Consider the following 16,060-nt stretch of genomic DNA (forward strand, 5'->3'; position numbering starts at 1 on the left):
TCTAACATCGTTAGCGACCGTCAGCAACTCTTGACTTGCCAAAGACGCCAGCCGTGCAACTCCCATAATTCACAGCAAGTCGCTAAGTCTTCAAAGCCCCAAGAAATTCAACATGAGGACTATTTGTACGGAAAACATTTAGGAAAAGACAGTTACCAATAGTCCACCGGCGTAAGACTTTGATTCGGATGTCTATCCAGGGTCACCTATTGGCCTGAAACGTACGTTTTTGGGTCGTGTATGGAACCCCAATGAAGTACTGGCCTATAAACTCACGTCGGACTGAGGATAACCATTCAGTTATACAAGGAAAAAACATTAAAAAAACTATGTACATGTGAGTAGTACGTGTAAACTACGCCCCCAAGTGGACTCGTGCACAGAAACACTGAAAATACGCCTTTTTTGAAAACGACTCCCAAGGTGGAACTTTTTTTTCCTCTTCAAAGTGGGGAAAAACACAACTTTTTAAAAATATTGGACTCCATGGAAATGGGGACTAACACACCATTTCGAAAATGCTCTCGCTCAACATTTCAAGATTGCACACATTAGCAACTTTCTGAAAATGCTCCCGCTCCATCTTCATGGAAATGGGAGGAAAACACAACTTTTTGAAAATGCTCCGACTGCCTCTCCGTTGAAACAGGGGCGACACAACATTTTAAAAACGCAATTCAGTCTCGATGGAAATATAGGGGAAAACAAAACCTTTTGAAAATGATCCATCTCCATGGAGATGGGGACTAACAACTTTTTGAAAATGCTCTGGCTCATTGTCCATAGTAAATAAAGGGGGAAACCCAACTTTCTGAAAATACTCCTTCTCCATGGAAGGGGGGGGGGGTGGTGCAATGTTTTAAAATGCTCCGACTCCCTCTCCCGCTGAATCACCACGTGGAATCTAAAAGATCGGACCAGGACAAGTTTTGTCAGCACGTTGTTCCGACAACTACCGACGTTAACGACCCACGGGGATACAGATCAGCCAGAACATTATAACCACAAAGGAAAAGTTACATATGGCTGTTTTATTAGTCACAATAACAATTCACTTCACATTTAACACACAAAAAAACCCTGAAAAAAATGTGTTCATAAAAGGAAAAAACATCAAAGCAAAAGATGAGAGATGTCTTTATTAACATGTGAGTGTCTCTTTAAGTGCGTTTTTATCTGGCGCCGGAGTAAATAACCTCTTTAAAGTGAGAAAACAGCTGTATTATGATGGGAATTGTGCGCCGGGCCTTGTTAGTATTCATCATCCTCGGATTGGAAGGAGAGAAATGAAAACCTAATATATTCATGCCTTCGACTTTGGTCTTTGAAGATGAAAAACGTGCCTTTTTTGTCGTGGAGTCCCACATGTCGGCGGGCCCCCGGGGTGGGGGGGGTAATTCCGGCGACTTTTATAATTCACGCTCGCTAATAAAGCTATTTGCACCTGGTAATAACGCGGCGCAGGTGCGAGCGCGGAGAGGCGGCGGGTGACGCTCGGCGAGCCGCCGCCATCGGAACGACGAAGCCACCGGAGCTCGCTCGCTCTCTCTCTCTCTCTCTCTCTATACCCACTTCTCTCGGGGCCCCCATAATGCATCTGCCACCATAATTTGCGATAATGACGGCGTCCCAGCAGGGCCGCTCTGCGCGGAGTGATTCAGAATTGATTTACTGCATTAATTACACCCCCCCCCCACCTTTTTTTTTTTTTTTTTTTTAAACGCCAGTGTCACGGACAATATTTTACAATTTGATAAGGAAAAAAAAAAAGACGTGCCGTGGGATCGGTTTGATGAAACGCGAGGGTTCGGCCGCCGCGTTTTATGGTCGTACCTTTTAATTTAATGGTAATCAACCCCCCCCCCCCCACCCCCCCCGCCCCCCCCCACCCCCACGGAGAGCAGCAAGACTTTTATTTCACCTCCGAGACCTCCGCTCTGCAACATGTCCGCTTTGATCAGGCCAACAAAGACGCGGGCGAGCAATCCACCGGATTCTGGACAGGTTGAGCGCGTGCATGTTTTTGTGTGTGTGTGTGTGTGCATATGTTTTCCATAATGTGTGAATATATATGTGTGTGTTCGTCTGGCTCAGCTCTCCAGCAGTGCTGCAGGCGAGCAGGAGCCCCCCCAACCCAGAATTCTTTGCTTCTCCTCTCCCTTTTCTCAAGAGTTCGGCAATATATATACTGTATATCCATTACTTTTTTTTTTCTTTGACAATTAAAACCAGGCTGTAAAACATCACGACACCCACGGCGTATATATATATGTTTGATCGACGCAGTTCCCTGCAACGGCGATTTAACGTTCTGCTTTGTGAGGAATGTCTCGTTTCTAAATGAGGCAAAGGAACCGACTTCAAAAATAGAGAGAAGAAGAAGAAGACTTCTCACTCAGAGTAATTAAAAACGTAACTTTAAAAAAAAAAAAAAAAAAGGGCTCCCAAAGTGGAACTTTTTGAAAAAGGCTCCAAGTTGGGAGGAACGCAACTTTTTGAACAACACAGAAAGAGGAAAACACAACTATGTTGTTTTTTGTTTTGTTTTTTTTAAAGGTCCAATTCCGTTTCCATGGAAACAAGAAAAAAAAAAAAAAGTTTCGAAAATGCTCCAACTCCATTTCTGGGAAAACTTTGAAAATGCACCGACTGTCAAAATAGGGTAAACGCAACTTTTTGAAAAGGCTCTCCATAAAAATGAAGGGGGGGGAGCAACTTTTCAAAAAATGTGCCATCTGCATTTCCATGGAAATGAGAGGAGGGGTGCAACTTTTTTGAAAATGCGCCAAATACATTTTCACGGAATCAGTGGTGTGAAATACAACTTTTTGAAAATGAGTTGACTCCATTTGCATGAAAATGGAAGAAAAGGGCAACTTTGTTGAAATGCTGCGCATTCTGCCATCCATACCGCATCGTTCTCTGAAAGCACGTGTGGTTTCATTACAAAAACAAACAACAGCACCCACTAGTGGCCGGGCGTGTCAACTACATAGGTTTGGGAACTTCCCGCATGGTGTTCGCACGTTTTCAAAACGTGTGCATGGATTGCTTTCCGATAACTTCCGTCAGTCGATTTAAAAATGTGGTTAAAAAATACATTAATGGACGGAGCCATTTGTTTGCCAACCGTGTTGGCAAAAAACGTAGAAACCAATCCAATAACCTTCCAATACCCCGTCATTATTTCGCTCACGCGTGACAAATTTGTGCACGTTTGCCAGATTAATTATCAACAGATGTGTCCCCGAATTGGCTTTGCTTTAATACCACGTCGTATTCCCGTTGCCGCGCTCCGAGTAAAGCGTCTCCAGGAAAGAAAAAAAAAAAAAAAAAAAAAAAGAGTCATAAGTTCACCCAGTCGATGCGTCACTTTACATGAAAGGCGCCTTCTTTTTGTCACGTCGCTCCTGCTTTGATGCTAATACTACCTGGTATCTATTTGTCACAGTCAGAGAAACAAAGGAAGGGGAAACGAGAGCGTGTGAACGGCTGTCAGCATCCAGATGTTTCGAAAAGATGGGAAAGACAGATCTCTCTCTGTGATGGTTTTCTCCATCCACCCTCTGAAAGTTCTTCGGATTTTAGCGTTTATGCTAAGCACTTCAGAAAACGGCTTTCGGGGAGCCAAAATAATAAAAATGCCTTATTTTTCCGTCCCTTGAACTCCGGTGTCTCCATTACCCCACAATTAACGGGCTATAAGACACATCGGGACGGTGCCACCGCGATCTGGCAGGGCGCTCGGCTGGCGCGAGCAGGGTGCTAATTTTCCCAGCGTTAAGAGCTGTAATTATGCAAACGCCGCCGGGCGCCCGAGAAGCGCTAACAGCCTCCCCCCGTTCCAGGCGACAGTCCCAACCTTTTATGAGCTCCTCAGCCGGTTCAGAGGCTAATGAAACTCTACGATCACGCCCGCCGATCACGCCCCTCTCCAGCCGTTTGCTCGCGGATCGGGGGGGGGGTGTAATTGCGCCGTGGAGAGCTCCTCGTGGCGTGAAAACATCTACGGAGGGCGAGCCAGAGATGCACTTGACCTCCTCGCCGTCCTCCAGCGTTCTCTTCGTCTCTCTATGTAAATACCGCGCCGCTCTTTGCGGGGGAGAGCGTCCAAAAGGGGGCCCCTCGGCGCGCCGTCTGAGCCCGGGGAACTCGACGGCGCGACTTCAGAAGCAACCTTGTCAAGTCACGGAGGGCTTTTTGTCAGAGCGGCGCGCCGTCACGCGCGCCGCTCCGCGAACGTGCTGCTCTAATATTCATAAGCACTCGATGCTCGGTGTGGACGAAACGAACCCTCGAGCCAGTCGGGAGACGAGACGGAAACTGGAAGGACAACAGGATCGGAGAGGAGGCTTGTCTTTCTGAGGAGATCCGATAGGGGTACTTGGAGGGTGGTCTTCCAGAGTCGCCATCCCTACCTTTCCCCCTAACCCCAATAATAACCCTACACCAGTCCTAACCCACCCTTATCCTGCCCTTTCCTACCTTTCCTCACTAATCCTATCTTCATCCTAACCTACCCCTAATTTAATCCATCCCTCGTCCTTATGTAGTTCTACCGGAGCTCTAACCTACCCCAACCTTTACCAATTCCACAGTAATGTACCACTAACTCACCCTAATTCTACCATTTCCTACCTTCATCCTAGCCAAACCTAATTTAATCTATCCCCAACCCTAATGTAGTTGTGCCCGAGCGCTAACCTACCCCTAAACCACACTATTCCTACCCTAAACCACCCTATTCCTACCCTAACCACGCTATTCCTACCCTAAACCACCCTATTCCTACCCTAAACCACCCTATTCCTACCCTAACCACGCTATTCCTACCCCTAAACCACCCTATTCCTACCCTAAACCACGCTATTCCTACCCTAAACCACCCTATTCCTACCCTAAACCACCCTATTCCTACCCTAAACCACGCTATTCCAACCCTAAACCACCCTATTCCTACCCTAAACCACCCTATTCCTACCCTAAACCACGCTATTCCAACCCTAAACCACCCTATTCCTACCCTAAACCACCCTATTCCTACCCTAAACCACCCTATTCCTACCCTAAACCACGCTATTCCTACCCTATACCACGCTATTCCTACCCCAACCTACCATAGCCCCAAACTGCCCTAACCTAACCAAACCTCCCATTATCCCTACGACAACCATAGACTGGCCCTATTCCCTAACGTACCCGGAGCTCGGACCTACCTTAATCCTAATCCTAACCCCACGCCAACTCTAATCTAACACTAATCCCAGCCTCCCCAAACCCAGATGTACAGTAGTAGATCTCGCAGATCGACACACTGCTCTCACCCCACTATAGACGCAGTCCTATATTATATTGGTGGGTCACGTATCGCTTGACTACGGTGTATAAACCCCACCGACTGACATTTGAGTAGTACTTGTATCGGTACTTGGTATTAGTTAGTAGCTAAAGGTGGCTACTTGTATTGGTACTCATCCTTGCATTCCTAGTTTCCAACCATTCAAACGTCCCTCAACACCATTGCATCTTTTAAATGTTTTCATGTGTGTGTTTTTTTTTTCTTCCCTCCACCCCTGTATTGTTCTTTTTTTTTTTTAAATGATGCAATCTGTAACAGGAAGGAAGGCCTCCATAAATTATTAGCACATCATTTTCTCAGCTATCGTGTGCTGCTGCATGTGGATTTCCCCCTAATTGGAACTAAAGAGGCCGAGGTTACGGCGTGAAAAAAAAAAAAAAAAAAAAACACTCCCCGCCCGTCGAAAACACACACACGGCGCGACGCATCCTTACAGCGAGTAAACGGATGAATGGCAAACATTGCTGAAGGGCAGACGCCGGCGAAACGAGTGTGATGGAGTGGAGTCTGAATTACTGCCTCGCGGCAAATTAATAGCACGGCGCCACACTCGCAGACAGCCAGAAGAGCGATCAGATGAGTTGTGAATAATGGCACACGGCGAGGCAGTAATCTCCGACTAACACACTGATCTCAGCAGGTGAGCGCAAGGACACGGAGGAAGGGGCGGGGGAGGAGGAGGAGGGAGAAAGAGGGCAGTGGAGCTCCACAAGGTCACGCCTGCGGCGAGGTGACGTGGGAGTCGTGTCACTCCGGAGGCCGCCATTGTTGTTATTGTCCATCGACTCCAGCAAAATGTTATTAATTATTCCTTTATTATGGCTGCGGTGCACATGTGCCGTAGCAGCGTTTTTTTTTTTTTTTTTTTTTTTAAAGTTCAGTTTTAGCCTGTTTATGTGGAAGAATTTTCAAAAGAAATTGCATTTTACATGGAAGTCGGAGCATTTAAAAAAAAAAAAAAGAGCGTTTTCTCCCCCCCATTTCAACACATGTAAGTTGGATTCATTCATTTACATGGAGACTGAATCAGAGTGTTTTCAAAAAGGTTGCGTTTTTCCCATTTTTACATTTCTTCGGAGTGTTTCCTTTTTTTTTTTGTTTTTGTTTATTTATTTATTTAATTAAAAAAAACATTTTTAAATACATTAGTCATTCCAATGTGCTTTTGTAACATCTCATTACCCCCCATTTCAACAGGGGCTGAATCAGAGCGTTTTCAAAAAGTTGTGTTTTACCCCGTTTATGAGGAGTTTGTTTTTCAAAAATATGCACTTTAACTTCATAGAGATGGATTGTTTTCAAAAAAAGTTCCTTTCCCCTCCCCTTTGCCGGAGCATTTTGAAAAAAATAGTTTTTTACCCATTTTAACGGAGATGGAGGTTGAAGCCTTTTCAAAAAGTTGCATTTTCCCTGTTTATAAGGTGTCCAGATTTTTCAAAAATATTTTTACTTTATTCACATCCAGACTGAATTTGTTTTCAAAAAGGGTGCATTTATCCTGTTTTACAGGAGACGGAGTGTTTTCAAAAAGTTTTCCCCATTTACATGGGGTTGGAGTGTTTCGCCCCAAATTTTTATTGCAATGACACGGAGTTGGACCATTTCCAAAACATTGCACCTTCTTCCATTTTGATGGAGCATTTTCAAAAAGTTTTCTCTGTTCTAGTAGGAGTTTAAAAAATAAAAAAAAGTATGTGTTTTTCATGCATTTACAGAATTGGTGTGTTTCAAAAACATTTCGTTTTCACGCATTTCAATGGAGACAATGTTTTTTTTTTTTTTAAAAGCTGTGTCTCCTCTTTGTCCCTGTTGTTTGCAGGAGAATCCGTCCGTCCCGCCGCCGTCCAGTCCTCAGCTGCCGCCGTGGCGTCCTGCCGGCGGATTGATCCGGCTTTAATGAAGAGTCCTCCAGCCTAGGTGACATCATTAGCCGGTCGCCGGGGGCAACCGCTGGCCACTTGGCAACTCCGCGATTCACTTCTGGGAAAAACTGGGTCATCGTGACTGACAGACGGAGGGACAGGCGACGTCCCGGGGGAGGGGGGGGGGGGGCGGAGCTAACGGACGCCCTTCACACTCCTGTCGCCATAGATACATCCCCGCAATTCACGTCCATCTCAAAACAAGTGACGACAAACTGATCCGAAATCAGCGACTGCGATGGAAAGACAATAAAACGAGGATCATCAAGGAGCGACGGCTCATCCGATCCAATATCAGGACTTCGTCTCGACAATCCAAAGAAAGGACGCGGGAGATTTGGACGTCTTGAGCCTTTGATCTTCTTCCCGGCGCCACGGCGCTGCCGGGGCCCGGATCACGGAGATGTCAGGAAAGAGGAAGCGAAACTTCACGACGCGACTCCGCAACGTTGACAAACAACGCGGATGAATAAATGACGAGATGTGAAGCAGGAACGTCTTTCTCGTCGGGGAAACTGAAGGTTCGACTTTGACGGGACGGCCCCCCATTTCCACGACGACGTTTCAAAGTGGGAACGCATGGTTCTTGCGAGTTCATTTCCGAGAAGCTCATTCACAAGGCAGTGTTTCGAAAACGATTTCAACAGAAATGGAGGAAACTGTGAAAGTTGCAGTGAGCACGTCTGGTTGGAATTTAAAGAGTCGGAGTTGGAATGTTTGCGAAAAGTTGCGGTTTCCAGTTACTATGGAAATGGTGTTGGAGCGTTTTCAAAAAGTAGCACCCCCCTCCCCCCCCCCCCCCAATTTGAACGGAGATGAAGACTTCTCAAAAAAAAAGAGTGATTCTGTAAAGTTGTGCTGTCCCATGTCTAAGATTGTTTTTTTTTAAAAGTTGCCCCATTTCCACAGACATGGTGCCTTTTCAAAAAAGTTGTGATTTCCAGTTTCTATCAAAATAGAATTGAGTGTTTTCAAAAAGTTTAACCCTTTTGAAAAGTTCCATTTTTTCCCTCATTTTCATCGAAAAGCAGTTTTTAAAAAAAGTTGCATTTTCCCATTTCCATTAAAAATTATTATTTTGCGTCCCTCACCCCCCCTCCCCCGTTTCCACAGAGACTGAACAATTTTCAAAAAAATGCAAATTCCAGTTTCTATGGAGACGGGGTCTGAGGATTTTCAAAAAGTTGAATTTTTTCCCCTCATTTTCATCGAAAAGCAATGTTTTTTTTTTTTTTTAAAGTTGCGATTTCCCAGTTCCATTAAAAATGAGATTGTTTTACGTTCCTCACCCCTCCTCCCCCGTTTCCACAGAGACTGAACAATTTTCAAAAAGTTGCAAATTCCGGTTTCTATGGAGACGGGGTCTAAAGGATTTTCAAAAAGTTGCATTTTACCCCCTATTTCGATGGAGAGAGAGTGGGCATGTTTAAAAAAAAAAAAAAAGCTGCGTTTTCGCACATTTCCATGGACACTGGGTCAGTTTTTCTATTTTTTTTTTAAGTCAGTTTTGTAAACGGGACCTAAAAGCACAATTATCCGACAATAAGCGGAGCAAATTTGTATTTGTGAGCTCACATTTAAAAAGCCGGTGAAAGAAAGACAGGCCAGGTCGCATGACATTACGGCTCCTGGCGGTGACCCGACACGCTTTTGTCAATTTGTCAGTTTGACCCACACGTGTTCTCGTGAAAGGAAGTGGAGATAAAGAAAAAAAGAAAAAGAAAGGGACAGTCAGACAGATGTGGTTTGGAAGCGAAGTTGAACCCGGTGAGGCTGTGGAGCCAAATCATCCATCTCCCTGTCAGCGTCTCACCAGGCTAAAAAAAAAAAAAAAATCATCCGCTGCGTTTCCTCGCTTCTCCACTTCCTAAATCCTCCCGCCGTTAGAAACGACTGTGTTGTTTCTGCTGCTTTATGAATAAAGTTGGATTGAATTGAACTGTGTGGCCTAAACCGGCATGCCCCCCCCCCACGAGGACGATCACGTTTGCCGGATTTTTTTTTAAAATGTTCGCAGGTGAAAACGTTCTGTTGTGACAAAGCCAGTGGAGACGCGACTTTTTTTGAAAACCGGCCTCCCAACATGGAACTTTTTGGAAAACACTTGCGCGCCGTCTCCGTGGAAACATAGCGGGGGAAACGCCAACTTTCCGTTGGAAAGAGGAATTTTGGAAAAAGGCTTGCGCTTCGTCTGACCGGCAACTTTTTAAAATTGTTTTTAAAGCAGTGTAAACTGTTGAAAACACATTTTTTTAAGAACACATATGCTCCATCTCTGTGGATACGGGGAAAAACGCAACGTTTTAGAAATGCTTTGACTATGTAGCAAACCACTTTATTTTTTTAATATTCTCGCTCCATGGAAATGCATCTTTTTGAAAACGCTTGTGCTCTGCCTCCGTCGAAATATGGGGGAAGTCTTTGAAAACTTTGTCTGAATGCAATGTTTAAAAAATTGGTTCGACGACGTGGAAACGGGAGAAAACACATTTTCGAGGACGCTCATTGCTCATCGGTGAATATGGGGGAAAATTCAACTTTTTGAAAACATTCGCGCTCCACTGTCATGGAAACGAAGGGGAAACTCAACTTTTTGAAAACAACTCATGCTCCATTGTCGCGAAACTGAGGAAAACACGACTTTTTGAAAATACTCCATGGAAACGGGGGACACTTTTTGCAAACACAGAAAAACACAACTTGTCGAAAACACTCGGAATCCGTCTCCTTGGCAATGGAGGAATACAACTTTTTGAAACCACTCTGTGGAGAGCAGGGGAAAAAACAGCACTTTTTTGGATTGTCCGCTACTTTTTTTTTTGAAATGCAACTTTTTGAAAACATTTGTGCTCCATCTCCGTGGAAACTCCTGCACGTGCTCAGTAGATGTAAACTTCACGGGCACTGTTCAAAAGTGCAGACGGTACAAACCGGGACGCTTTTCAAGCCGTGCTGCCAAACAAGGAAGCAGTCTGACTTTAATGTTTGGCGATAATTGAGAAAAACAGCCTTTGAGCTGGAAAACATGTCGAAATTGTTACCCATTTTATTAAATTTTTTCCTCCACAGTTTGATACGTCAGATGTTGCATATGTGCATTTTACGCAAACCCCCCCCCAAAATTTTTTTTTATAAAGTGATCGTTATCGAGTTCCCATAGGAACCGTAAAAAAAAAACAAAAAAAAAAAAACACCCAAAAAATAAATAAATAAATAAATAAATAAAACCCCTCCAACATTCACTTAACAATCCCCCAGATGCCTAATTGTTTCCCTAATGACGCCGGGCCTAATGGGACTGTTTATAGTGTTCATTTGATAGCGCTGGCCCAGTAATTAGACGGCTCCCCACTTCATTAAACAGCATGCGGGAGGGAGCCGGCCTGGTGGCACAATGCGGAATACGCAAACAACGCAGGGGAGGGGGGGGGGGGGGGCAAAGGACCCAGGAGACCACCACTGTACTCTCAGTGTCTTGCACATTTTGTTTTTCATCGATATCTCATTGTTTTGTTTTTTTTTTGTTGCATCGCAAGGGCAAAGTACTTCAGCCGGTCTGGATTTTAATGCATTACTGCAAGCAAAGGAGAAAAAGCGCCGATTGTTCGGAGAGGGACGTTTTTTGAGAGCTTTCGCCGGAGAATTCTGCACAAGAAACTATGATTATTGAAGTTTTGCACAGCCCGACCTCATCTTTCGTACATTTAAAGGTACATTTGAGAGAACCCATTAACTTTGTCGTAGTTTTTTTTTGGTGCCGTTGGAACCTTGTTAAATGCTTGTTTGGCCAGGGACATTATTCCGTCACCCTGAACAAAACAGTTCTATGCCTTTGCGGCCTTGTTCCGTTCAAAGTCTGGCGAACTATTCAAAGTAGATATGTCAGGTTTTTTGGGTTTTTTTTTTTGTGTATTTTCAAAGTCACGGTCAAATAGACAGAGGAGGTCAGGACACGAAGTCACTCCACAAGTTGGGAGTGTCGCGGTTTATATCTGTTCGGTTTTTCTCAGCACTGTGATACAGCAAGTAGGGTCCTGATACTGGACCGCGTACTCCACAAGAGTACGACAGCAGCTGAAGGTTAGTACCGGTATTGGTACTCGGTATTGACGAACAGCCAAAGGTTACTGGCATCGGTACTCCAATGTCAATATCAATAAGTCACTAAAGGTTAGTTCACATGCCAGTACTTTTTTAGTACTTGTATTGGTACTCGGTATCGGCTCGTAGCTAAAGGTACTTGTTCCGGTACTCGATATCAGCAAATAGGTAAAGGTTGGTTCTTGTATTGGTACTTGGCATCGACAAGTAGCAAAAGGTTAGTTCTCGTATCCATACTCAGTATTAGCAAGTAGGGAAAGGCTAGTACTTGTATTGGTACTTGGCATCGGCAAGTAGCCAAAGGGTAGTACTTGTCCCGGTACTCGATATCAGCAAGCGGGAAAAGTTTAGTTCTTGTGTTGGTACTTGGTATCAGCAAGTAGCTAAGGGTTAGTCGTCATACCCGTACTCGGTATTAGCAAGTAGGGAAAGGCTCGTACTTGCATCAGTACTCGGTATGGGCAAGTAGCTAAAGGTTAGCACTCATATCGGTAAGTAGCCAAAGGGTAGTACTGGTATCGGTACTCTGCATCAACGAGAGGCTAAACATTAGTACCCGTAGCGGTACCCAGTATCAACAACTAGCTAAAGGTTCTCTGTACACAGTATCAGCAAGTAGGGAAATGTTAGTATTCATATCGATACTTGAAATTGGCAAGTCGCTAATAGTTCGTATTCATATCAGTCTGTATAAGTAAGTAGCTAAAGGTCATCGGTGACAGCAAGTAGGTCACGGTTTGCATTTGCATCTGTACTCGGTATCGGCACACAGCTACCAATATCGGCACTGTAGCAAGCAGTTAAAGGTTAGCACTGGTATCGGTACTCGTCCTTTAAAACGGTGGTATCGGTGGTATCGGTTCTGTTCAGTAAAATCTGACACCCGGTCCTCGTCCGTGGTGCTGAAACTCCGCCGGTCCTTCCAATGGGGTCGGGATGTCGCCCCCCCCCCCCCTCCCTTCCCCCCCGCCGCCGCCGACACTCACCTTGAGGAAGGAGAGGTTCCGGTTGCGGTCGATGCTGGTGATCTCCAGGTTCCCCATGACCACCTCGCAGTTCTCGTAGAGCTTCTTCAGGGTGCGGTACTGCTGGTCCAGGTCGGACAGGGTGCTCAGCTTGTTCTCCGTCCCGGGGCAAACTAGACGAGGGGAGAGCGTCACAGGTTAGGGCTCAAACAGTCTTGGTCACTGGAATTAAAGCCAAAGCTAAGGGGAAAAAAAGAAAAGAAAAGTCTAATTAATCCTACCACTACCCCCCAAAAAACTGCAATTCTCATTATTTCTAAAGGCCACCAAGCTGGAGCACTTGATCACATACAGTAGTCTTACGAAAAGGTCGGCCAACCCGCGAACTTAAATGGTTTAATTGCTTTTCCTCCATGTAAAACGTAGGAAACCTACATCCTGTCCCTTGCAGAATTCTTCGCCGCCGTATTTTATTTATTTAATATCTGTCATTTCACACGCACGGTTCAGCAGACACCGTAACGCAGGGAGCCTGGGGAGGATGAAGACGCGTCGGGGTTTTAAAATCTCCCACTTTTCAATTCTAAAGGATCAAAAAGCGGTTTTCTGTGTGGAAAAGCACCGGGAGCCTTTTCGAAACGTTGCGCTTTTCCCGCATCGGACAAAGCCGATTTTCACCAAGTCGCGTTTTTTTTTGGCACATTTCCGCTGAAGCGGAGTCGGAGCGTTTTCAAAAAGTTGCGCGTTTGCAGCGGAGACTGATGTTTTTTGTTTTTTTTTATCGTCGAGTAATATCGTCTCATTTCACCACTTTGACCTTTGACCTGCTGAGCTTCAGATGTTAAACTTTACATTGTCACTCTTTTGAGTCCGCGAGAGGAGGAGGAGGAAGAGGAGGAAGAAGAAAAAAAGAAGAGGAGGAAGACAAAGAGGAAGAAGAGGAGGAGGAAGAAGAAGAAGACGAAGAGGAAGAAGAATAAGAGGAAGAAGAAGAAGAGGAGGAAGAGGAAGAGGAAGAAAAAGAGGAGGAAGCAGAAGAAGAAAAAGAAGAGGAAGAAGATGAAGAGGAAGAAGAATAATAAGAGGAAGAGGAAGAAGAAGAAGAGGAAGAGGAAGAATAATAAGAAGAAGAAGAGGAAGAGGAAGAAGAAGAAGAGGAAGAGGAAGAAGAAAAAGAGGAGGAGGAAGAAGAAAAAGAGGAGGAGGAAGAAGAAGAAGAAGACGAAGATGAAGAAGAAGAAGACGAAGATGAAGAAGAAGAAGACGAAGAAGACGAAGATGATGAAGAAGACGAAGATGATGAAGACGACGAAGAAGATGACGAAGACGAAGAAGACGAAGATGATGAAGAAGACGAAGACGAAGAAGACGAAGAAGAAGATGAAGATGAAGAAGACGAAGAAGACCCAAAGGGCTCCAGCAAAGCTGAACTGGTCTCTGTATTGAACAACATTGAGAGCTCATAAACTCTCATATTGCTTTATGGATCGTTGGCTCGGCAAAGATGAGCACCCTCCATCCCTCTCTCCCTCCCTCCATCCCTCTCTCCCTCCCGCCATCCCTCTCTCCATCCCTCCCTCCGCTATGATCCTCCATATTGCTGTGTGGGACAGAATGGCAGTGGAGGGACCTGAACCATGGTGATAGATGACATTTGCTGACCACACACACACACACACACACACACACACACACACACACACACACACACACACACACACACACACACACACACACACACACACACACACACACACACACACACACACACACACACACACACACACACACACACACACACACACACACACACACACACACACAGATGATTTATTAGATAAAGTGATTTAAGAGCAGCTACAAACTCAAAGGAAGTCTGGCGCGAGGATCTCAAATTGGTGCGATCGATGAACGCGAGGGGATCTTTCTCTCTCTCGCCGCGCGTGGAGATGAAAGGTTAGCGGGTTTCTGTAATAATCTGTTATTGAAACCTACTTGCAAGCGCGCGTGTGTGTGTGAATTTAAGTCCTGTGTGTGTATGTGTGTGTGTGTGTGGTGATAAAAGATCAAAGGGGAAGGGTGAGAAGTGAGCGGAAAGCAAGTTGGCAATATCGGAGAGAAAAAGACAGAAAGAGAAAGGCGAGTAAAAGCAAGGTAAAGCCAAGGTAAGAAATGGAAAGAACAAAAAAAAAAAAAAAAAAAGAAAGACAAAAGAGAGATTGAGAGGAAGAGAGACAATGTGGACGTCCCGGCGCATTAGCATTCCTATCGACACGCTTTCTACTGTAAATGCTCTTTTCTCCGGGCTCATTTCGAAAGTGTCCAGATCCATCTGCTCAACCTCTCCCTCGCTCTCCTTTCCCTAATTCCTTTTCTCTCTCTCTCTCTCTCTCTCTCTCCATCTCTCACTCTCTCTCCGCCTTGAGCCATCCATTTCTCTTACAGCTGTGGACAAAAGCGAGTATTGAGCTTGTCGCCGTGTCCCCACGTCGACGTCAATACAGTTGCCAAAAGGCCATAAAGTTGCCCCCCCCGATATTGCTTGGAAATCCCTGCATATTTTTATTTTGAAAAACCACAGATATACGCTAAGCTATATAAGCGCCGATTGCCAATAAAGTCAACGGGTTGACGCTCCCCTATCCGATACCGAAGGCGTGAAAGGCGTCTCAGATAGGCTGATGAACCTGGACTCTGGCTTGCGAGGGTAGGCGACTTCTGTCGCCATGGCAACCTCATATGCGCTTGTAAGTTAATCAGGACAGTCACTCCGGGTCTGCGAAGCGCCGGAATCGCTGGGTTTCAGTCTCCATGTGCGTTTGCTTGGATCCAATTTGCGTTCAGGAAGTGTCCCTGAATGAATTTGCCGACGAGGCTCTTCTCGGAATCACCGTTTCTATCGAAGGCTTAATCGCAGACCTTGCGATCGGGTTGGAAACAGTTTTGATTGAGCTGCTCATACAGAATGAACAAAATGGGTTCGTGGTGACTGTCGTCATGTTGCACACAAGGGTATGGACGTGACTAATGACTACAAAGGAGATCGTTTGTCGACTCAAGACCAGTCCCTTTTCTGGACATTTTCAAGATCTTGGCTTCTTGGAGCTTTGGTCTTGACTCTCTCAAGTCTGGTTTTGGGCCCTTAAAGTCTTGGTCTTGGGATGCCCTAGTCTTAGGCTTTACTCAGTCCTCGCCCCTTAAAGTCTTGATCTGGTCTTGGCTAAATCTTGGCCGCTCTATGGTCTTAATCACGTCTTGGTCTTAGAATGTTCTGGTCTTGATTCGGTCACAGCGCTCTAAATGTTGGTCCTCTAAAGTCTGGCTCTAGCCTTGGTCTTAAGATGTTCTGGTCTTGGACTTGACTCTCTTTTGGCCTCAAAGTCTTGGTCTTGTCTTGACCCTGGAAAACTCTGGTCTTGTTCTTGACTCAGTCTTTGCCTCTTTAGTCTTGGTCTTGTTTTGGTCGTAAGACGTTCTGGTTTAAGTCTTGATTTGGTCAACGCCTCTTTAGTCTTGGTCTTGTTTTGGTCTTAAGACGTTCTGGTTTAGGTCTTGATTTGGTCATGGCCTCTTTAGTCTTGGTCTTGGGATACTCTGGTTTTTGTTTTGACTCAGTCTTGACATCTTAACATCTTAACATCTTAACATCTTGGTCTTGTTTTGCTCTTGGTCTCAACTCAGTCTGGGTTCTCTGTGGTCTTGACTTCAACTCT

The 16,060-nt window shown here is 45.1% G+C and overlaps 1 protein-coding gene across 1 annotated transcript in view; it reads right to left on the reverse strand.

Moving 5' to 3' along the window:
• The window catches only part of LOC308147840 (receptor tyrosine-protein kinase erbB-4-like), a gene marked incomplete at its 3' end in the record, with an annotated part of 282,612 nt that overhangs the window by 136,086 nt on the left and 130,466 nt on the right, over positions 1-16,060 (reverse strand). The window contains 1 exon segment of the mRNA XM_080520173.1: positions 12,369-12,520. Within this exon segment, the coding sequence (XP_080376299.1) occupies positions 12,369-12,520 (152 nt within the window).

The sequence above is a fragment of the Blennius ocellaris genome (genome assembly GCF_963422515.1).
Source record: "Blennius ocellaris genome assembly, chromosome: 24".
In the NCBI taxonomy this organism is placed as follows: domain Eukaryota; kingdom Metazoa; phylum Chordata; class Actinopteri; order Blenniiformes; family Blenniidae; genus Blennius; species Blennius ocellaris.